Source organism: Pleurodeles waltl, chromosome 1_2, assembly GCF_031143425.1.
Source record: "Pleurodeles waltl isolate 20211129_DDA chromosome 1_2, aPleWal1.hap1.20221129, whole genome shotgun sequence".
NCBI classification, from domain to species: Eukaryota; Metazoa; Chordata; class Amphibia; order Caudata; family Salamandridae; genus Pleurodeles; species Pleurodeles waltl.
The window spans coordinates 1349173500-1349197836 of record NC_090437.1 but is presented as its reverse complement, the minus strand read 5'-3'; the positions used below and the strand labels follow the sequence as shown (position 1 = coordinate 1349197836).

The 24337-nt window shown below is 51.3% G+C and overlaps 1 protein-coding gene across 2 annotated transcripts in view; it reads right to left on the bottom strand.

Annotated features, from left to right (window-relative positions):
• LOC138252733 (NACHT, LRR and PYD domains-containing protein 3-like) overlaps positions 1-23181 on the bottom strand; it is a 451062-nt gene extending 427881 nt beyond the window's left edge. Inside the window, exons 1-3 of one of the 2 annotated variants that reach the window (XM_069205763.1) lie at positions 22997-23181; positions 17574-17802; positions 6993-7173 (exon numbers count right to left, since the gene is read on the bottom strand). In XM_069205763.1, coding sequence (XP_069061864.1) covers positions 6993-7173; positions 17574-17798 — 406 coding nt within the window. In that variant the 5' untranslated portion in view covers positions 17799-17802; positions 22997-23181. The remainder of the gene's footprint in view (positions 1-6992; positions 7174-17573; positions 17803-22996) is intronic. The other variant, XM_069205764.1, reaches the window with a different exon arrangement.
• Between the last annotated feature and the right edge of the window lie 1156 nt (positions 23182-24337).

Sequence of the window (24337 nt, the reverse complement as noted above, 5' to 3'; positions counted from 1 at the left end):
TACAGTTTACTACAACCTGCAACATGAGAGACGAATAAGAAAATAATGGAAAATGGGACACTTATCCATCTCACGTCACGAAAGGAATGACATGTGGAAAACGGTTCCCTTCCATAAAGCTTCACCTTACTTTCCTAAAATAAATATTGTTTACTTCATCAAGCTTTCTGGGCCCGTCCGGTCTACACACCTTGAACATGCTAGACAGCTCTGTGTACTGGAGCTGCAAGGGGGTGACTGAGACCGTGCTCACCTGATCTTTCACTGCAAATCAGTGGAGCTATATTTTCTCTTTGATGTCTTGCTATCATCTGCAGCCAATCCCATTTGGACATCTTTGGACGACTGTCTCATTGTCACCGAACCGCCTCAGACTTGGGGGCCGGGATTTCCCCTCCAGAGCTGCACATGGAGTGTTTGCTATCAGCTCTTCTTGGACGGAGCATACTTGACTTGAGTGAGAGAAACAGCCTTCTGACTCATGCTCCTTTTTTCTGCTATTTTTACTTCTACGAGTGGCCATTTCAACGTTCCATTATTACATGTATAATGTATGATTATTATTTTTTTCGCTTTTGTACATGTTTTAAATAACGTATAACCACCACCAAATATGAAGACTTGTGAACAATGTTTTTTTTTCCTTCCTTCATTGTTACTTTTCTTCTTTTGTTCCCTCTTCTAAACTGAAAATGAATAAAGATTATTTTGAAATACCAAAATCTCTATTCACTTGTTCAAAGAGCATGTGCTGCAGTGCGACAGTCACTAAGCCAAGGGTCTTCAACAAGTAGCTCGTGAGCTACTAGCAGCTCTCGAGCTACCCATCAGTAGCTCTCCTGCTTGGAGCTCAGCCTTTAAAACTGAAAAGTTTATATTTAAAACAAACATATAAACTTGTCTGATGTAGTCAGTATTAAAATGCTAATAATATTCGTAGCTCCGGATGATTTTCCTCAACATAAGTAGCTTTTACTACAAAAAAGGTTAAAGACCCCTGCCCCTAAGCACTGTAAATAAACATGACCCAATGATACTTGATTTGGCACCTCCCCGGTGAATGGAAGGCCTTCCCAGTAGTCAATGCTATCAATGAACCGGCAAGTCAACACCATCTCTTCCTCCTCCTTCAACACCCTCCGCATGCTTCGGAAGATCTACAAATGGATCCCCACTGAAACCAGAAGGACGGTCACCCAAGTCCTCATAAGCAGCAAACTGGACAACGGCAATGCCCTCTACGCAGGAACCACGGCCAAGCTCCAGAAAAGACTGCAATTTATACAGGACGCCTCCGCACGCCTCATCCTGGACATCTGCTGCCACTGCCACATCACAGCCCACCTGAGAGACCTACACTGGCTCCCTGTCAACAAGAGCATCACGTTCAAACTCCTCACCCACGCACACAAGGCACTGCACAACACCGGACCAGAATACCTCAACAGATGGCTCTCCATCTACACCCTGACCCGACAGCTTTGCTCCGCCGACCTTGCTCTCGCCACCGTCCCATGCATCTACAGAACGACCGCCGTGGCAGATTGTTCTCCTACCTCGCTGCCAAGACGTGGAACACTCTTCCCACCCACCTGCGACAGACACAGGACCTACTTACCTTCAGGAGACATCTCAAGATGTGGCTGTTCGAGCAGTAGCAGCCCCCTCCTCCCCTCAGCACCTTGAGACCCTCACGGGTGAGTAGTGCGCTTTACAAATGCTCTGATTGATTGAATGATTGCCTCTTCTGATGTTAGGCGCTCAGCAGTCCATGAGTGGGTGCTACAAATAACATCAGTGACTCTGTACCCAGATGATGATGCCACAATTCCCATGGCACCACCGTGTGTCACAAGACATCAGCTCCCTTCATATGGTCAGCCGATGAGGAGCCAAAAAAGATGAGCTGAAATGTACTGTAAACAGTGGATTTCCAGCCTATTTTTTGGAAGCTTTGAAATGCAGATGTCCATTAAGGCCTGCAAATATACCCCAGGACATCAACACCAACCTCAGCAAGCTTTTCTGTTTTGGAGGAGGAGTGGACTTGGCGTCTGGGGCAAAAGTGTAGGAGGCTGGACTGGCTTGTAGTGAGTACCAAGGGGTACTTACACCTTGCACCAGGCCCAGGTATCCCTTATTAGTGTATAGGGTGTCTAGCAGCTTAGGCTGATAGATAATGGTAGCTTAGCAGAGCAGCTTAGGCTGAACTAGGAGACGTGTGAAGCTACTACAGTACCACTTAGTGTCACTTGCACAATATCATAAGAAAACACAATACACAGTTATACTAAAAATAAAGGTACTTTATTTTTATGACAATATGCCAAAGTATCTCAGAGTGTACCCTCAGTATGAGGATAGCAAATATACACAAGATATATGTACACAATACCAAAAATATGCAGTATAGTCTTAGAAAACAGTGCAAACAATGTATAGTTACAATAGGATGCAATGGGGACACATAGGGATAGGGGAAACTGTGAGAAAGTAGCCTCTTTCTAGCCTTGTTACCCCCACTTTTGGCCTGTTTGTGAGTGTATGTCAGGGTGTTTTCACTGTCTCACTGGGAACCTGCTAGACAGGGCCCAGTGCTCATAGTGAAAACCCTATGTTTTCAGTATGGTTGTTATGTGTCACTGGGACCCTGCTAGTCAGGACCCCAGTGCTCATAAGTTTGTGGCCTATATGTATGTGTTCCCTGTGTGGTGCCTAACTGTCTCACTGAGGCTCTGCTAACCAGAACCTCAGTGGTTATGCTCTCTCATTTATTTCAAATTGTCACTAACAGGCTAGTGACTAATTTTACCAATTTACATTGGCTTACTGGAACACCCTTATAATTCCCTAGTATATGGTACTGAGGTACCCAGGGTATTGGGGTTCCAGGAGATCCCTATGGGCTGCAGCATTTCTTTTGCCACCCATAGGGAGCACTGACAATTCTTACACAGGCCTGCCACTGCAGCCTGAGTGAAATAACGTCCACGTTATTTCACAGCCATTTTACACTGCACTTAAGTAACTTATAAGTCATCTATATGTCTAACTTTTACCTGGTAAAGGTTAGGTGCAAAGTTACTTAGTGTGAGGGCACCCTGGCACTAGCCAAGGTGCCCCCACATTGTTCAGAGCCAATTCCCTGAACTTTGTGAGTACGGGGACACCATTACACGCGTGCACTACATATAGGTCACTACCTATATGTAGCTTCACAATGGTAACTCCGAATATGGCCATGTAACATGTCTATGATCATGGAATTGCCCCCTCTATACCATCCTGGCATAGTTGGCACAATCCCATGATCCCAGTGGTCTGTAGCACAGACCCTGGTACTGCCAAACTGCCCTTCCTGGGGTTTCACTGCAGCTGCTGCTGCTGCCAACCCCTCAGACAGGCATCTGCCCTCCTGGGGTCCAGCCAGGCCTGGCCCAGGATGGCAGAACAAAGAACTTCCTCTGAGAGAGGGTGTGACACCCTCTCCCTTTGGAAAATGGTGTGAAGGCAGGGGAGGAGTAGCCTCCCCCAGCCTCTGGAAATGCTTTGTTGGGCACAGAGGTGCCCAATTCTGCATAAGCCAGTCTACACCGGTTCAGGGGACCCCTTAGCCCTGCTCTGGCGCGAAACTGGACAAAGGAAAGGGGAGTGACCACTCCCCTGACCTGCACCTCCCCTGGGAGGTGTCCAGAGCTCCTCCAGTGTGCTCCAGACCTCTGCCATCTTGGAAACAGAGGTGCTGCTGGCACACTGGACTGCTCTGAGTGGCCAGTGCCACCAGGTGACGTCAGAGACTCCTTGTGATAGGCTCCTTCAGGTGTTGCTAGCCTATCCTCTCTCCTAAGTAGCCAAACCCTCTTTTCTGGCTATTTAGGGTCTCTGTCTCTGGGGAAACTTTAGATAACGAATGCAAGAGCTCATCCGAGTTCCTCTGCATCTCTCTCTTCACCTTCTGCCAAGGAATCGACTGCTGACCGCGCTGGAAGCCTGCAAACCTGCAACATAGTAGCAAAGACGACTACTGCAACTCTGTAACGCTGATCCTGCCGCCTTCTCGACTGTTTTCCTGCTTGTGCATGCTGTGGGGGTAGTCTGCCTCCTCTCTGCACCAGAAGCTCCGAAGAAATCTCCTGTGGGTCGACGGAATCTTCCCCCTGCAACCGCAGGCACCAAAAAGCTGCATTACCGGTCCCTTGGGTCTCCTCTCAGCACGACGAGCGAGGTCCCTCGAATCCAGCGACTCTGTCCAAGTGACCCACACAGTCCAGTGACTCTTCAGTCCGAGTTTGGTGGAGGTAAGTCCTTGCCTCACCTCGCTGGGCTGCATTGCTGGGAACGGCGACTTTTGCAGCTACTCCGGCCCCTGTGCACTTCCGGCGGAAATCCTTTGTGCACAGCCAAGCCTGGGTCCACGGCACTCTAACCTGCATTGCACGACGTTCTAAGTTGGTCTCCGGCGACGTGGGCCTCCTTTGTGCGACTTCGGGTGAGCACCGTTTCACGCATCCTCGTACTGCCTGTTTCTGGCATTTCTCCGGGTGTTACCTGCTGCTGAGAGGGCTCCTTGTCTTGCTCGACGTCCCCTCTCTCTGCTGGTCCAATTTGCGACCTCCTTGTCCCTCCTGGGCCTCAGCAGCGTCCAAAAACGCTAACCGCACGATTTGCAGCTAGCAAGGCTTGTTGGCGTTCTTTCGGCGGGAAAACACTTCTGCACGACTCTCCACGGCGAGAGGGATCCGTCCACCAAAGGGGAAGTCTCTAGCCCTTTTCGTTCCTGCAGAAACCTCAGCTTCTTCTGTCCAGTCGAAGCTTCTTTGCACCCACAGCTGGCATTTCCTGGGCATCTGCCCATCTCCGACTTGCTTGTGACTTTTGGACTTGGTCCCCTTGTTCCACAGGTACCCTAGATTGGAAATCCACAGTTGTTGCATTGCTGGTTTGTGTCTTTCCTGCATTATTCCTCTATCACAACTTCTTTGTCGTTGGGGGAACTTTAGTGCACTTTGCACTCACTTTTCAGGGTCTTGGGGTGGGCTATTTTTCTAACCCTCACTATTTTCTAATAGTCCCAGCGAACCTCTACAAGGTCACATAGGTTTGGGGTCCATTCGTGGTTCGCATTCCACTTTTGGAGTATATGGTTTGTGTTGCCCCTATCCCTATGTGTCCCCATTGCATCCTATTGTAATTATACATTGTTTGCACTGTTTTCTAAGACTATACTGCATATTTTTGGTATGGTGTACATATAACTTGTGTATATTTGCTATCCTCACTCTGAGGGTACACTCTGAGATACTTTGGCATATTGTCATAAAAATAAAGTACCTTTATTTTTAGTATAACTGTGTATTGTGTTTTCTTATGATATTGTGCAAGTGACACTTGTGGTACTGTAGTAGCTTCACACGTCTCCTAGTTCAGCCTAAGCTGCTCTGCTAAGCTACCATTATCTATCAGCCTTAGCTGCTAGACACCCTATACACTAATAAGGGATAACTGGGCCTGGTGCAAGGTGCAAGTACCCCTTGGTACTCACTACAAGCCAGTCCAGCCTCCTACAGTCACTCAACTGTATATGCAATTCATTTGTCATGTCATTTACACTTTGCATGTTTCTTTTTCCTTCCTTCATTGTTACTTTTCTTCTTTTGTTCCCTTGTCTAAACTAAAAATTAATAAAGATTATTTTGAAATACCAACATCTCTATTCACTTGTTCAAAGCGCATGTGCTGCAGTGCGACAGTCTTTAAGCCAGGGGTCTCCAACGAGTAGCTCGTGAGCTACTAGCAGCTCTCGAGCTACTCATCAGTAGCTCTCCTGTGTGCAGCCCAGACCTTAAAACTGAAAAGTGTGTATTTAAAACAACCATGTAAGCTGGTCTGATGAGGTCAGTATTAAAATCCTAATAATATTTGTAGCATAATCACTGGGGTCCTGGTTAGCAGGTTCCCAGTGAACACAGTCAAACACACTGACATCAGGGAGATTTTCTTCAACATAAGTAGCTTTTACCACAGAAAAGGTTAAAGAGCCCTACCCCTAAGCGCTGTAAATAAACATGACCCCAGTTGTCAATGCTCCGTCTGACGTTAGGCGCTCAGAGGTCCACAAGTGGGCGCTACAAGTAACATCAGTGAATCTTCTGTACCCAGATGATGGCGCCACAACTCCCACGGCCCCACCTTGTGTCACACAATATCAGTTCACTTCACAAGGTCACACAGTGGCAGGAAAGACAAGCTGAAATGTACTGTAAACAGTGGATGTCCAGCCTATTTTTTGGGAGCTTTGAATTGCAGTCGATATGAAGGCCTGTGAATATACCCCAGGACATTGACACCAACCTCAGCAAGCTTTTTTGTTTTGGAGGAAGAGTGGACTTGGGATCTGGGGCAAAAGTGACCCTTAAAGGCAGAGCCCCCAAGGACCCCCTCCTTCAAGGGCCCACCCTCTCCTCACACAGTGGATTTTTATTTTAATTGGGTCTGCAGAAGAATGAGTTAATCGTGTGCCAATGGGTGGTTAAGAGCCTCACTCCCCTTGGTACTGTTAGAAGGAATCCTTGTAGCTGCTCTAAACTAGGGGAACACTGCAGGGGCGGAGCTTCCTTTGGTGCAAGAAGTGCAGTGGCACCAGGGCCCAGAGGTCTGGATGATATCTTCAACCCTATTCATAACCAATTTCAGGACACTTCATGAGATCTGATGAAGGGCGACGCATTTATGTGATATCTTTTAACAATTATCTGTGCATCCCAAGACAGATGCCATGTGATCCCAGGATGAGCTGCAGATTAGCTGATTACTCTGCAAATATCTTAGATCATTGAAAGAACTGGAACCTCGTGTTTGGATCACACCGGGGCCCTCTGACTAAATATTCTTCAGACCACATCTTGGGGTCTGTGGTAGGACACATCATGTTATGCTGTGCAGTGTTCTGGAGCGCACTGGAGGTAAGTGCCCTGTCAGTGCCCCGTACTCACCTTTCGCAGAGATCTCACTCAGGAGGGCCCTCAGTTTACAGGACTCAACGTTGCTCTGGAAGTTGCTGAGCTCGGCCCACATAGCTCTGCCCGCTCTGGCATCTGGTTTTCTGAGCACCACATCCAGAAGCTGTCTCGCCGCCTCCTTTTTCTGACTTTTTTCAACCAAACATTCAATTTTCTGTCAGAAATAAACAATAAAGTCTGTAAGTCCTTCTCAACAACCGTATGAAATGAAGAGTTGAACAGAACAGCTTTGATTCAATTATAAAAGAGCACAACTTCCTCAACAGAAGAGAGACGCCCGGCAAATCAAAAGTACATTTCAGGAGACCTTACAAAGCCAGACAGAGTTGAGCAGTCTGAGCACTACTGGTCAGGAGCTCCATATTTTGGGGCATGCAAAGAGAAAGAACGGGCAGTGCAGAATTTTACAGACTAGACCCCTTAGATATGAGCCATGGTGACCCCTCCTTGAGCCCCTCGTGCTCAGGCCGGAGCCCCTTGAGTTGGATACCACCCTCACTTAATAAATACCTCTCTAGCTAGGGAAAAACGAGGCTCATCCAACTGGGACAGAGACACATTCTTTCTAGGCATAAAGCCACTCAACCAGGGGGTCAGATACCCTCTTTAATCTCTTTGCTTTGGAGCGAGCCCCTAAGTAGGGAAGCACGCTTGAAAAATCAAGGCCAGTTAGGGGAACACCCCAGCCCTGTTTCCTCACTCCCATGAATAACAACACCCCATCTAGAGTGACAAGAGCGCATACCGATGCCACTGAACAAGCAGATCCATTCAATTAGGAAATGACTGAGAAAGATGCTCTTAGCTCAGCAGAAGCGCATCTCACAGCGTAGGGAAAACAGCAGTACTATTCCTAAGCAAAACACTTGCACCTTCCGTGTTTAGGGAATAAAGGCAGCTGGTAGGTTAGACAAAGGCATGCATGCGAGACACAGCCTCTCTTGGAAATAAGCATAGACAATGCCAAGGGAACTATTAAAAAAAAAAAAATGGGCAAAGCCACCATGCACACAGACAACACACATGCATCCCAAATACTAACATGGATTTAAGAACTCCTGCCATACCTTATGGGGATGTTGCGGGTCGCCAAGGAGGCCAGTGGCTTTGTGGAATAACGAGGCCAAAAGCTGAGTTTCTTTACAGGGTTATGGAACTCCGAGGTGACTTGCAATATCCTTATGTACGGTTGGGGGTACTTTATCCCTTATAATGCATGGTCACACCATGATCTTTCCCACAAACCACTTAAATCCTTGTGGTGTATCTTTTTCATATGAAAGAGAGGCCATGTTTTGAAAACATGGAGCGAAAAATAGATTCACTAGTGCAAAATTAAATACATCAAAAAGTGTTGTTAGGTGGTTGTTGACAAAAGATATTGGAAGCAGTTGAATACTAGTCAGTTAAAAAAAGGCGCAGCAAAAAACATGCAGAAGGATTCCAGCTTTTCAATAATTTCCCAAAGAATGCAAAAAGTAAACCTGTTACAATAAATATCGACTTTCTGCTTGGTACTGTAGAGTTATAAAAAAAATAAAAAAACAGCAAAAAAAGGAAAAGCAACATTTCATTTTCAGTACTTCAAACTGCTCTCTGATTCGATCTGCCTTTCACCTGACCGCGAGCAGCATGCATTGTGACAACAGAATGCAACTATAATAAGTTATTAATACTTAAGCATTCTATCATTTTATTCATTTTTGCTTCAGATTCAGAAACGGTATGTAAGTGCAAGGACAACACAAAATATGATACTTAGGCGTACAAACAAAACACAAAAACATTACAACCCTAGTCCTCATGCACAACATAAATCACTACCCTTATAGGGCACATGACAAACATACTGTTGCCAAATACAGACACTGTCAAAAGGTGGTTCCTTCTATCTGATTGATGGTCTTTTGAGATCCCTACGAGAGGGAATACAGATAGGCAATACTCTGTGATGCCACAACAATGGTGGTTCAAACTATACAAACGTGAATAACATAACAATCCCACAAAATAGCCTGCTACCAGTCCAAAATCTCAACAGGACCTGAAGCACTGTATACATGCAACTATAGCACAATGCCTCTGCCAGACCTTGGTATGTTTTCACACCCTGGATGAAGTCTGCTTTATTCAGGGTTGTTTTTAAACTCGGCTCAGTGAAAAGTGCTCTTAAATCTAGTGAAAGGTCTCACTTGACATCCCCTTCGGAAGTCTAGCTATCTTGCTGTTCTTGCGAATCTTTTAAACCCTCACTGGTCCTTATGTGTTTGATCCTAACTGCATGTCAACACAGTTTAATACATAATTGTCTCATAGACAAGAAACAGAAGGAATACAGGCTGCCTTTGATACGGTTGACCATGACGCCCTAATTCAAAGACTCCACGAAGCCGGCATACAAGGGACTGCTCTCGACTGGATTACTTCCTATCTTTAAAAAAGAGCAAATATCATCCACTCGCCCCCCTTCTCGTCCGAACCCTACCTCACAAAAGCAGGGGTCCCCCAAGGGTCAATCATCTTTTCAACATCTACATGATATCTTTACCAGAACTGATCAATGATTTCCATCTCACATGCTACAACTATGCAGATGACACACAAATACTACTTCAATTAGAAGACCCCAAAAACATTGAAAACTCACAAATCTTCAGTTGCCTCAGAGCCGTTGATCAGTGGATGACCTGGAGCCATCTCAAACTAAATACCTCCAAAACAGAAATACTCATATGTGGTAACTGGAAAAATTATGACCCTCTGTGCGTCTGGCCTGACGATCTCGGACCACCTCCTCAATTATCCAAGGAAGTTAAAAACCTAGGAATCACCATGGATTCCAAGCTAACTATGAATGCACAAGTAGACAAATTAGCACGCACAAGCTTCATCACCTTAAAGACTTTACAACGCATCTTCCCCCACCTCGGATTTCCACACAAGGTGCAAGCTACTATCTCACTTGTATTATCCAAACTGGATTATGCCAATAGCCTCTACCATGGATCATCTCTATCTGTTATGAAAAAACGACAACGTATCCAGAATTCCACAGCCAGGCTACTACTACATATAAAGCCGCAAGCCCACATCTCCCCTGCCTTGAGAGCACTACACTGGTTACCCGTTGCCAGAAGATGCACTTTCAAGCTGCTTTGTATCACCCACAAAGCTATACATGGAACAGGACCGCTTTTTATCAGAAAGAAAATGACCAAATACATCCAACAAAGAACCCTCCGCTCAAGACTGGCACCCCGCCTTAGAACACCACCATACAAGAAAAAGACTGTAGGTGGTACATCCTTCTCCGTCCAAGCAGCCAAACTATGGGATTCATTACCCCCAACTATAAGAGCCACAGATAACTTTCTTGTCTTCAGAAAACTACGCAAGAGTTGGCTCTTTCCTTCATAACCACCATATTAGAACAACTATGAACTGCATATGGCTATGTGGATAATTTTTTTTTTCAGATTATATGTATATTTCTATTTATTTATAGTTTCTTTGGAAAATATGTATTGCTACTATGTCATAACAATAAAATACACACACACTCTTTAAACCTGTCTGACTAAGTATTTTTTACCCATGATTCTAATTATGTATTGTATGTGCATATGTGTGTGTGTGTGTGTATATATATATACATATATATATATGTGTATATGTTATTTCTGTGCTTGGCATGTTCGTGGATCATTGCATGGCTCCTGGTTTTGGGTTGTTATACTAGATATCTATGAACTCCTGCTCTCATCTTATCACACTTATCTACTCATCACTCTTATGTCATGTCTCTATCAAACTATCCTCCATTCTCACTCTGACTCATCCCAAATCCCTTCTACCACTTTCATCTCCTAGATATCTCTGCCTAAGCTCTTCCCTCCACATCTAACTCACCAAACCTCACTCTACCTCTGTGACCTCCCACACAACCCTACTAAATTCTCATGCATTCATCTCACCCTGCTACTATGCTCTCCCTAACCCTTCCACATACTCTTCCCCCTACACCCCCCTTTCCTCATCCCAGGCCTTTGGGTTGAGTAAATGAAGGATATACTCCCAATTAACACTTCTGGATTTATTTCCTCCTCCACCCCTCCATTACTCCAGTCTAACTAACAAACTCTCATATCCGCGGCTCAAATTAACTCATAATAATACTAAAACTGTACTCATTATTTAACAATACTAATCCATCACTAATTCTTGTTGGGTTCCGGAGTAGCGTGCTACTCATCGAACAGCGCTTCGACGCCTCGTCAGGGGTAGTAAGCGCTATATAAATATGATTACAATACAATACAATACAATATGCAATGAGAAGCTGTGGTTGCATTTGATAAGGAGCTACAGTACAATGGGTGTGGAGTTGTGGGTGCATTGGATCAGGTGCTGCAGTACAATGGGTGTGGAGCTGTGGGGGCACTGGAAAAGGAGCTGCAGTACAATGGGTATGGAGCTGTGGGTGCATTGGATCAGGAGCTGCAGTACAATGGGTGTGGAGCTGTAGGTGTACTGAAAAGGAGCTGCAGTACAATGGTTGTGGAGCTGTGGGTGCATTGGATCAGGTGCTGCAGTACAATTGGTGTGGAGCTGTGGGTGCACTGGAAAAGGAGCTGCAGTACAGTGGGTGTGGAGCTGTGGGTGCATTGGATCAGGAGCTGCAGTACAATGGGTGTCGAGCTGTAGGCGTACTGAAAAGGACATGCTGTACAATGGATGTGGAGTTGTGGGTGCATTGGCTCAGGAGCTGCAGTACAATGGGAGTGGAGCTGTGGGTGCCTTGGATCTGGAGCTGCAGTACAATGGATGTGGAGCTGTAGGTGCACTGGGTCAGGAGCTGCAGTACAATGGATGTGGAGCTGTGGATGCATTGGATCAGGAGCTACAGTACAATAGATGTGGAGCTGTAGGTGCATTGGATCAGGAGCTGCAGTACAATGTGTGTGGAGCTGTGTGTGCAATGGATGTGGAGTTGCAGTACAATGGATGTGGAGCTGTGGGTGCATTGGATCTGGAGCTGCCGTACAATGGATGTGGAGTTGTGGGTGCATTGGCTCAGGAGCTGCAGTACAATGGGTGTGGAGCTGTGGGTGCTTAGGACGTGGAGCTGCAGTACAATGGGAGTGGAGCTGTGGGTGCATTGGATCAGGAGCTGCAGTACAATGGATGTGGAGCTGTAGGTGCATTGGATAAGGAGGCGCAGTACAATGGATGTGGAGCTGTGGGTGCATTGGATCAGGAGCTGCCGTACAATGGATGTGGAGTTGTGGGTGCATTGGCTCAGGAGCTGCAGTACAATGGGTGTGGAGCTGTGGGTGCATTGGATCAGGAGCTGCAGTACAATGGGTGTGGAGCTGTGGGTGCATTGGATGTGGAGCAGCAGTACAATGGGTGTGGAGCTGTGGGTGCATTGGACGTGGAGCTGCAGTACAATGGGAGTGGAGCTGTGGGTGCCTTGGATCTGGAGCTGCCGTACAATGGATGTGGAGTTGTGGGTGCATTGGCTCAGGAGCTGCAGTACAATGGGTGTGGAGCTGTGGGTGCATTGGACGTGGAGCTGCAGTACAATGGGAGTGGAGCTGTGAGTGCATTGGACGTGGAGCTGCTGTACAATGGGTGTGGAGCTGCGGGTGCATTGGATCAGGAGCTGCAGTACAATGGATGTGGAGCTGTAGGTGCATTGGATAAGGAGCTGCAGTACAATGGGTGTTGGGCTGTGGGTGCATTGGATCAGGGGCTGCAGTACAATGAGTGTGGAGCTGTGGGTGCATTGGATCAGGAGCTGCAGTACAATGAGTGTGAGCTGTGGGTGCATTGGATCAGGGGCTGCAGTACAATGAGTGTGGAGCTGTGGGTGCATTGGATCAGGAGCTGCAGTACAATGAGTGTGAGCTGTAGGATCATTGGATCAGGAGCTGCAGTGCAATGGATGTGGAGCTGTGGGTGCATTGGATCAGGGGCTGCAGTACAATGGGAGTGGAGCTGTGGGTGCATTGGATCAGGAGCTGCAGTACAATGGGTGTGGAGCTGTGGGTGCAGTGGATGTGGAGCTGTAGTACAATGGATGTGGAGCTGTGGGTGCATTGGATCAGGGGCTGCAGTACAATGGGAGTGGAGCTGTGGGTGCATTGGATGAGGAGCTGCAGTACAATGGGAGTGGAGCTGTGGGTGCATTGGCTCAGGAGCTGCAGTACAATTGATGTGGTGCTGCGGGTGCATTGGATCAGGAGCTGCAGTAAAATGAGTGTGGAGCTGTGGGTGCATTGGATCAGGGGCTGCAGTACAATGAGTGTGGAGCTGTGGGTGCATTGGATCAGGAGCTGCAGTACAATGAGTGTGAGCTGTAGGATCATTGGATCAGGAGCTGCAGTGCAATGGATGTGGAGCTGTGGGTGCATTGGATCAGGGGCTGCAGTACAATGGGAGTGGAGCTGTGGGTGCATTGGATCAGGAGCTGCAGTACAATGGGTGTGGAGCTGTGGGTGCAGTGGATGTGGAGCTGTAGTACAATGGATGTGGAGCTGTGGGTGCATTGGATCAGGGGCTGCAGTACAATGGGAGTGGAGCTGTGGGTGCATTGGATGAGGAGCTGCAGTACAATGGGAGTGGAGCTGTGGGTGCATTGGCTCAGGAGCTGCAGTACAATGGATGTGGTGCTGCGGGTGCATTGGATCAGGAGCTGCAGTAAAATGAGTGTGGAGCTGTGGGTGCAGTAGATGGGAAACCTGAGTGCGCTGACTGGAGTCTGCTTTAAATGAGCGCCTGTTGAGTCTAAAGCTCTGGGGACATTTGGGTGAGACTGAGGGATAAATCTGCGTGTTTTTGATGTGGAGCTCTAGGCACATTGTACAGAGAGCCGTGGTTCTATACGAGCTTTGAGTACATTGTATGAGGGTTGGATTAGTGGGTGAATCAATCCGGATGTGGAGTGTACTTTAGAGAGGAGCGTGGTCGGCTGCGGAGTCGTTGGTACTTTGGATTCGATGCTCTTGGTGCAGTGGATGAGGAGCTCTGGGTGCAGTGGATGAGGAGCTCTGGGTGCAGTGGATGAGGAGCTCTGGGTGCAGTGGATATGGTGATCTGAGAGCAGTGGATGAGGGGGTGTAAGAGTAGTGAGTTCTATGCTCATGGTGCAGTGAATGTGGAGCTGTAGGAGCAGTGGATGCAATGCTCTGTGTGCAGTGGATGAGGAGCTTGGGGTACAGTGGATGAGGAGTTATGGGTGCAGTGGATGTGGTGCTCTGGATGCAGTGGATGAGGAGCTCTGGGTGCAGTGGATGTGGTGCTCTGGGTGCAGTGGAGGAGGAGCTCTGGGTGAAGTGGATGTGGTTTTTGGGTGCAGTGGATGAGGAGCTCTGGGTGAAGTGGATGTGGTGCTCTGGGTGCAGTGGATGTGGTGCTCTGGGTGCAGTGGATGAGGAGCTATGGATGGAGTGGATGAGGAGCTCTCGGTGCAGTGGATAAGGAACTCTGGGTTAGGTCGATGTGGTGCTATCGGTGTGGTGAATGAGGAGCTCCGGGTGCAGTGGATGAGGAGCTATGGGTGCAATGAATGAGGAGCTCTGGGTGCAGTGGATGAGGAGCTCTGGGTGAGGTGGATGAGGAGCTCTCGGTGCAGTGGATGAGGAGCACTCGGTGCAGTGGATGAGGAGCACTGGGTGCAGTGGATGAGGAGCTCTGAGTGCAGTAGATGAGGAGCTCCGGGTGAGGTGGATGTGGTGTTCTGGGTGCAGTGGATGGGGCGCTCTGGGTGCAGTGGATGAGGAGCTCTGAGTAAGGTGGATGTGGTGCTCTGGGTGCAGTGGATGAGGAGCTCTGGGTGCAGTGGATGTGGTGCTCTTGGTGCAGTGGATGAGGAGTTCTGGGTGCAGTGGATGTGGTGCTCTGGGTGCAGTGGATGTGGTGCTCTGGGTGCAGTGGATGTGGTGCTCTGGGTGCAGTGGATGAGGAGTTCTGGGTGCAGTAAACGAGGATCTCTGGGTGCATTGGATGTGGTGCTCTGGATGCAGTGGATGTGGTGCTCTGGGTGCGGTGAATGAGGAGCTCTGGGTGCAGTGGATGTGTAGCTATTGGTGCAGTGGATGAGGAGCTCTTGGTGCAGTGAATGAGGAACTCTTGGTGCAGTTGATCTGGTGTTCTGGGTGCAGTGGATGAAGAGCTCTGGGTTAGGTGGATATGGTGCTCTGGGTGCAGTGTATGTGGTATTCTGGGTTCAGTGAATAAGGAGCTCTGGGTGCAGTGGATGAGGAGCTCTGGGTGAGGTGGATGAGGAGCTCTGGGTGCAGTAGATGTGGTGCTCTGGGAGCAGTGGATGAGGAGCTCTTGGTGCAGTGGATGACGAGGTTTGGGTGCAGTAGATGTGGTGCTCTTGGTGCAGTGGATGAGGAGCTCTGGGTGCAGTGGATGAGGAGTTCTGGGTACAGTGGATGAGGAGCTCTCGGTGCAGTGGATGACGAGGTTTGGGTGCAGTAGATGTGGTGCTCTTGGTGCAGTGGATGAGGAGCTCTGGGTGCAGTAGATGTGGTGCTCTTGGTGCAGTGGATGAGGAGCTCTGGGTGAGGTGGATGTGGTGCTCTGGGTGCAGTGGATGAGGAGCTCTGGGTGAAGTGGATGAGGAGCTCTCGGTGCAGTGGATGACGAGGTCTGGGTGCAGTGGATGAGGAGCTCTGGGTGCAGTAGATGTGGTGCTCTTGGTGCAGTGGATGAGGAGCTCTGGGTGAGGTAGATGTGGTGCTCTGAGTTGCATTGGATGAGGAGCTCTCGGTGCAGTGGATAACGAGGTTTGGGTGCAGTAGATGTGGTGCTCTGGGTGCAGTGGATGAGGAGCTCTGGGTGCAGTAGATGTGGTGCTCTTGGTGCAGTGAATGAGGAGCTCTGGGTGAGGCGGATGTGGTGCTCTGGGTGCAGTGGATGAGGAGCTCTGGGTGCAGTGTATGTGGTACTCTGGGTTCAGTGAATAAGGAGCTCTGGGTGCCGTGGATGAGGAGCTCTGGGTGAGGTGGATGAGGAGCTCTGGGCGCAGTAGATGTGGGGCTCTTGGTGCAGTGGATGAGGAGCTTTGGGTGAGGTGGATGTGGTGCTCTGGGTGCAGTGGATGAGGCGCTCTGGGTGCAGTGGATGAGGAGCTCTCGGTGCAGTGGATGACGAGGTTTGGGTGCAGTAGATGTGGTGCTCTGGGTGCAGTGGATGAGGCCTCTACGGCACTGGATGAGGATCTCTGGCTACACTGGATGCAGTGCTCAGGGTGCAGTGAATATTGACCCCTGGGTGCAGTGAATGACATGTTGGCCCTTCTATATCACACCTCCAGAGTGAACCGGTCATACCCCAACTTGTGAGTGACCCTGCATGTCACACATCCAGAGAGACCCCCCGCCCCGTCATGTCACCAGTCACGCTTCCCATGTCACACCGCTAGAGTGACCCTTCCATATCACACTTCTAGAGTAACTCTATGATGTCACACATCTAGAGTGACTGTCCAGTACCTGGCAGCGTGATCAGGTCCTGCTGGGTGAGCATCGCTGCGATGGAGACACTGGTGTCCGCCATATCACACATCTAGAATGACCCTGTCATGTCACACATCCAGAGTGATCCTCACATGTCACACATCCAGAGTGACCCACCCATGTCACACTTCTAGAGTGACGCTCCCATGTCACACTTCTAGAGTAACCCTATGCTGTCACACATCTAGAGTGACGCTCCCATGTCACACTTCTAGAGTAACCCTATGATGTCACACATCTAGAGTGACTCCCCAGTACCTGGTATTCTGGCTGTGTGATCAGTTCCTGCTGGGTGAGCATCGCTGCGATGGAGACGCTGGTGTCCGCCATGTCACACATCTAGAATGGCCCTGTCATGTCACACATCCAGAGTGATCCTCACATGTCACACATCCAGAGTGACCCACCCATGTCACACTTCTAGAGTGATGCTCCCATGTCACACTTCTAGAGTGACCCTATGATGTCACACATCTAGAGTGACTCCCCAGTACCTGGTACTCTGGCCGCGTGATCAGGTCCTGCTGGGTGAGCATCTCTGCAATGGATCCCATGCTGGTATCCCCCATGTCATACCTCCAGAGTGACCCTGTCATGTCACACATCCAGAGTGACCCTGTCATGTCACACATCTAGAATGACCCTGTCATGTCACACATCCAGAGTGATCCTCACATGTCACACATCCAGAGTGACCCACCCATGTCACACTTCTAGAGTGACGCTCCCATGTCACACTTCTAGAGTGACCCTATGATGTCACACATCTAGAGTGACTCCCCAGTACCTGGTATTCTGGCTGCGTGATCAGGCCCTGCTGGGTGAGCATCTCTGCAATGGATCCCATGCTGGTATCCCCCATGTCATACCTCCAGAGTGACCCTGTCATGTCACACATCCAGAGTGATCCTCGCATGTCACACATCTAGAATGACCCTGTCATGTCACACATCCAGAGTGATCCTCACGTCACACATCCAGAGTGACCCACCCATGTCACACATCTAGAGTGACTCCCCAGTACCTGGTATTCTGGCTGCGTGATCAGGTCCTGCTGGGTGAGCATCGCTGCGATGGAAACGCTGGTGTCCGCCATGGCCTCGGCCAGTCTTGGAAGCAGAAACTCAGTGAGTCGTCGCAGTGAGATGTCATCGCAGGATGCCAAGATGTCACTGAGAGAAGATCCTGCCACATCCCAGATGTCATCCCTGGAGGATGTCAGCACGTCCTCCACTCCAAGTCCAGCCATCCTCCTGAAAGAGCAAAAAAGGAGTCTAGGACTCTTTTCATTCCAGCAAACAGTGATCTATTTTTTGCAGCCTGTTTCTCTTAAAACAAGTTTCTAAGTAAAAACAGGAACAAAGATGTGAAACGTGAACTAGCAGGAAAAATAGGGCAAATAATTACACATCATTCAGCAACAACACTTCTCACTGCTTCCCTGCAGATCTGACCTCGTAAAGAACCAGCCCAGGCCTCCCTGTGCCCAGTGACCCTCCTCAGTGACATGCAAGCCTCCTAAGTGACACCCACTCAGAGACATACCAGCCTCCTCAGTGACACACCGATCTCTTCAGTGACACGTCAGCCTCCTCAGTGACATGCCAGCCTCCTAAGTGACACCCACTCAGTGACCCACCAGTCTCCTCAGTGACACGCCAGCCTCCTCAGTGACACGCCAGTCTTCTCAGTTACATGCTAGTTTCCTCAGTGACACCAACTCAGAGACATGCCAGCTTTCTCAGTGACACACCAGCATTCTCAGTGACACACCAGCCTCCTCAGTGACCCGTCAGCCTCATCAGTGACACACCAGCCTCATCAGTGACACACCAGCCTCCTCAGTGACACACCAGCCTCCTCAGTGACATGCCAGCTTCCTCATTGACACGCCAGCCTCCTCAGTGAACCAGCAGTCTCCTCAGTGACACACCAGCTCCTCAGTGACACACCAGTTTCCTCAGTGAGACACCAGCCTCCTCAGTGACACAGCAATCTTCTCAGTGACACGCCAGTCTCCTCGGTGACACCCCAGCTTCCTCAGTGACCATCAGCCTCCTCAGTGATACCCAATCAGAGACCCACCACCCTCCTCAGTGACACGCCAGTCTCCTCAGTGACACCCACTCAGAGACAAACCAGCCTTCTCAGTGACACCCCAGCCTCTTCAGTGACCATCCAGCCTCCTCAGTGACACTCCAGCCTCCTCAGTGACATATCAGTCTCCTCAGTGACTCCCACTCAGAGACATGCTAGCCTCCTCAGTGACACACCAGCCTCTTCAGTGACCCTCTTCAGTGATATGCCAGTCTCCTCAGTGAGACCCACGCAGTGACCCACCAGCCTCTAATTAGGGCGCACCCCTGCGTTAGCATAAATCTAGGCCCGTGTTTGCTGTTTTTAGTGCATTCTGCGCTTCCCTGCAGCGCGCACCCCACGTTGCCCTCTTCTGCTGTTTGCGAGGCGCCCCAGGCACACACCTCTTTGGAAAGGGATCTCTTGTCTTGGTCAATTATCACACGTCTTTCTCAGTTTGCACCAGTGTCACAGTCTCTGGGTGGACAGCAGAGCTATCTCTCTCTTTACAACATGTCTTACAGGCTGAGACAGCGGAGCTGGCGCTCATGTTACAGGCTGAGACAGCAGAGCTGGCGCTCAAGTTACAGGCTGAGACAGCGGAGCTGGCGTTCACGTTACAGGCTGAGACAGCGGAGCTGGCGCTCACGTTACAGGCTGAGACAGCGGAGCTGGCGCTCATGTTACAGGCTGAGACAGCGGAGCTGGCGTTCACGTTACAGGCTGGGACAGCGGAGCTGGAGCTCACGTTACAGGCTGAGACAGCGGAGCTGGCGCTCATGTTACAGGCTGAGACAGCAGAGCTACAGCTCACGTTACGGGCTGAGACAGCGGAGCTGGCGCTCATGTTACAGGCTGAGACAGCGGAGCTGGCGCTCATGTTACAGGCTGAGACAGCGGAGCTGGCGCTCAAGCGCTCATGTTACAGGCTGAGACAGCAGAGCTGGCGCTCAAGTTACAGGCTGAGACAGCAGAGCTGGCGCTCATGTTACAGGCTAAGACAGCGGAGCTGGCGCTCATGTTAATACAGCCTGAGACAGCACAGATACAGCTCACGCTAGAGTCTGAGAGCAGAGCTGGCGCTCACGTTACAGGCTGAGACAGCAGAGCTGGCGGAGCTGGCGCTCATGTTACAGGCTGAGACAGCGGAGCTGGCGCTCACGTTACAGGCTGAGACAGCGGAGCTGGCGCTCATGTTACAGGCTGAGACAGCAGAGCTGGCGGAGCTGGCGGAGCTGGCGCTCATGTTACAGGCTGAGACAGCGGAGCTGCAGCTCATATTACAGGCTGAGACAGCAGAGCTGGCGCTCAAGTTATAGGCTGAGACAGCAGAGCTGGCGCTCATGTTACAGGATGAGACAGCAGAGCTGCAGCTCATGTTACAGGCTGAGAGAGCGGAGCTGCAGCTCATGTTACAGGCTGAGACAGCAGAGCTGGCACTCAACTTACAGGCTGAGACAGCAGAGCTGCAGCTCATGTTACAGGCTGAGACAGCGGAGCTGGCGCTCAAGTTACAGGCTGAGACAGCGGAGCTGGCGCTCAAGTTACAGGCTGGGACAGCGGAGTAGCTCATGTTACAGGCTGAGACAGCAGAGCTGGCGCTCATGTTACAGGCTGGGACAGCGGAGTAGCTCATGTTACAGGCTGAGACAGCAGAGCTGGCGCTCAAGCGCTCATGTTACAGGCTGAGACAGCAGAGCTGGCGCTCAAGTTACAGGCTGAGACAGCAGAGCTGGCGCTCATGTTACAGGCTAAGACAGCGGAGCTGGCGCTCATGTTAATACAGCCTGAGACAGCACAGATACAGCTCACGCTAGAGTCTGAGAGCAGAGCTGGCGCTCACGTTACAGGCTGAGACAGCGGAGCTGGCGCTCATGTTACAGGCTGAGACAGCAGAGCTGGCGGAGCTGGCGCTCATGTTACAGGCTGAGACAGCGGAGCTGGCGCTCACGTTACAGGCTGAGACAGCGGAGCTGGCGCTCATGTTACAGGCTGAGACAGCAGAGCTGGCGGAGCTGGCGCTCATGTTACAGGCTGAGACAGCGGAGCTGCAGCTCATATTACAGGCTGAGACAGCGGAGCTGGCGCTCAAGTTATAGGCTGAGACAGCAGAGCTGGCGCTCATGTTACAGGATGAGACAGCAGAGCTGCAGCTCATGTTACAGGCTGAGAGAGCGGAGCTGCAGCTCATGTTACAGGCTGAGACAGCAGAGCTGGCACTCAACTTACAGGCTGAGACAGCAGAGCTGCAGCTCATGTTACAGGCTGAGACAGCGGAGCTGGCGCTCAAGTTACAGGCTGAGACAGCGGAGCTGGCGCTCAAGTTACAGGCTGGGACAGCGGAGTAGCTCATGTTACAGGCTGAGACAGCAGAGCTGGCGCTCATGTTACAGGCTGGGACAGCGGAGCTGCTGCTCATGTTACAGGCTGGGACAGCGGAGTAGCTCATGTTACAGGCTGAGACAGCGGAGCTGGCGCTCATGTTACAGGCTGAGACAGCGGAGCTGGCGGAGCTGGCACTCATGTTACAGGCTGAGACAGCGGAGCTGGCGCTCATGTTACAGGCTGAGACAGCGGAGCTGGCGCTCATGTTACAGGCTGAGACAGTGGAGCTGGCGCTTATGTTACAGGCTGAGACAGCGGAGCTGGCGCTCATGTTAATACAGCCTGAGACAGCACAGATACAGCTCACGCTAGAGTCTGAGAGAGGAGCTGGCGCTCATGTTACAGGAGAAGACAGCGGAGCTGGCGCTCATGTTACAGGCTGAGACAGCGGAGCTCCAGCTCATGTTACAGGCTGAGACAGCAGAGCTGGCGCTCAAGTTACAGGCTGAGACAGCAGAGCTGGCGCTCATGTTACAGGCTGAGACAGCAGAGCTGCAGCTCATGTTACAGGCTGAGAGAGCGGAGCTGCAGCTCATGTTACAGGCTGAGACAGCAGAGCTGGCGCTCATGTTACAGGCTGAGACAGGAGAGCTGGCGCTCAAGTTACAGGCTGAGACAGCAGAGCTGCAGCTCATGTTACAGGCTGAGACAGCGGAGCTGGCGCTCAAGTTACAGGCTGGGACAGCGGAGTAGCTCATGTTACAGGCTGAGACAGCAGAGCTGGCGCTCATGTTACAGGCTGGGACAGCGGAGTAGCTCATGTTACAGGCTGAGACAGCGGAGCTGGCGCTCAAGATACAGGCTGGGACAGCGGAGCTGGCGCTCAAGATACAGGCTAAGAAAGCGGAGCTGGCGCTCATGTTACAGGCTGAGACAGCGCAGCTGGCTCTCATGTTATAGCCTGAGATAGCAGAGCTGCAGCTCATGTTACAGGCTGAGACAGCGGAGCTGGCGCTCATGTTACAGGCTGAGACAGCGGAGCTGGCGCTCAAGATACAGGCTGGGAAAGCGGAGCTGGCGCTCATGTTACAGGCTAAGACAGCGCAGCTGGCTCTCATGTTATAGCCTGAGATAGCAGAGCTGCAGCTCATGTTACAGGTTGAGACAGCGGAACTGGCGCTCATGTTACAGGCTGAGACAGCGGAGCTGGCGCTCAAGATACAGGCTGGGAAAGCGGAGCTGCAGCTCATGTTACAGGCTGGGACAGCGGATCTGGAGCTCATGTTACAGGCTGAGACAGCGGAGCTGGCGCTCAAGTTACAGGCTGGGACAGCAGAGCTGGCGCTTGTTGTACAGTCTGAGACAGCGGAGCTGGCGCTCAAGTTACAGGCTGGGACAGCGGAGCTGGAGCTCATGTTACAGGCTGAGACAGCAGAGCTGGCGCTCATGTTACAGGCTGAGACAGCAGAGCAGTTTGTGTTACAGGCTGAGACAGCGGAGCTGGCGCTCATGTTACAGGCTGAGACAGCGGAGCAGCTCGTGTTACAGGCTGAGACAGCAGAGCTGGCGCTCATGTTACAGGCTGAGACAGCGTCACGTTACAGGTTGGGAAAGCGGAGCTGGCGCTCAAGTTACAGGTTGGGATAACACACTTGTTTCTTAGGTTGCACCAGTGTCACAGTCTCAGGACGTGGAAAGCAGAGCTATCTCTCTCTGTACAACACGTCTTACAAGCTGAGACAGCGTCTTTCTCCCTCCTCCATCTCTCGCTCCTCCACCTATCTCCCTCCCTCCTGCTCTCTCTCCCTCTGTCTCTCTCTCTCCCCCTCCCTCTCTATCCCTCCCCCCTCTCTCTCTCTTTCTCTCTCTCTCTCTCTCTCCCTCTCTCTCCCCCTCCCTCTCTATCCCTCCTCTCTCCCTCTCTCTTCCCCTCTCTCTTCCCCTCTCTCTCTCCTCCTCTCTCTCTCTCTCTCTCTCTCTCTCTGTTCCCACATTCCTCTCACGATCCCCTTACTTCTGCTCCCCTCCCCATCGGCCTCCACTCACCAGTCCTCTCCCTGGGTGTCTCTCTTTGTCCTCCTCGGGGGTCTCTTCAGTTACTGTCTCTCTCCTCTCCTGTGATGCGCTCCCTCGATTCCCTCATCCTGCCAGGCAGGGCCGCTCTTAGTTACCGGCGAGTTGTCCCTCCAGTGCTTGAGAAAGCCCTCCCTCCTTTCTCATCAGCTGATGATGTCACGCCCAGCCCTTCCTCCTGCTCCTCCTCCTCTTACTCACTCTGTGCAGAAGCCATGTGACTTCCTCTTAGTGCCATAGAGCCTCAGTGCGTGGGGTGCTCCTCTAGCTCCCTCTGCACCCTCTCTGTGCTCCCAGCTCCTCTGTGCTCCCCTCTGCTCCCAGCCCCCTCTGTGCTCCCAGCCCCCTCTGTGCTCCCCTCTGCTCCCAGCCCCTCTGTGCTCCCCTCTGCTTCCAGCCCCTCTGTGCTCAGGCTCCCTCTGTGCCCTCTGTGTGCTCCCAGCTCCTCTGTGCTCCCTTCTGCTCCCAGCCCCCTCTGTGCTCCCAGCCCCCTCTGTGCTCCCCTCTGCTCCCAGCCCCCTCTGTGCCCCCAGCCCCCTCTGTGCTCCCCTCTGCTCCCAGCCCCTCTGTGCTCCCCTCTGCTCCCAGCCCCTCTGTGCTCAGGCTCCCTCTGTGCCCTCTGTGTGCTCCAAGCACCTCTGTGCTCCGGCTCCCTCTGTGCCCTCTGTGTGCTCCCAGCTCCTCTGTGCTCCCCTCTGCTCCCAGCCCCTTCGTGCTCCCCTCTGCTCCCGGCCCCTCGGTGCTCCCAGCTCCAGCCCCCTCTGTGCTCCCCTCTGCTCCTCTAGCTCCCTCTGCACCCTCTCTGTGCTCCCAGCTCCTCTGTGCTCCCCTCTGCTCCCAGCCCCCTCTGTGCTCCCAGCCCCCTCTGTGCTCCCCTCTGCTCCCAGCCCCTCTGTGCTCCCCTCTGCTTCCAGCCCCTCTGTGCTCAGGCTCCCTCTGTGCCCTCTGTGTGATCCCAGCTCCTCTGTGCTCCCTTCTGCTCCCAGCCCCCTCTGTGCTCCCAGCCCCCTCTGTGCTCCCCTCTGCTCCCAGCCCCCTCTGTGCCCCCAGCCCCCTCTGTGCTCCCCTCTGCTCCCAGCCCCTCTGTGCTCCCCTCTGCTCCCAGCCCCTCTGTGCTCAGGCTCCCTCTGTGCCCTCTGTGTGCTCCCAGCTCCTCTGTGCTCCCCTCTGCTTCCAGCCCCTCTGTGCTCCCCTCTGCTCCCAGCCCCTCTGTGCTCCCCTATGCTCCCAGCCCCCTCTCGTAGGAGGCTGGACTGGCTTGTAGTGAGTACCAAGGGGTACTTGCACCTTGCACCAGGCCCAGTTAGCCCTTAT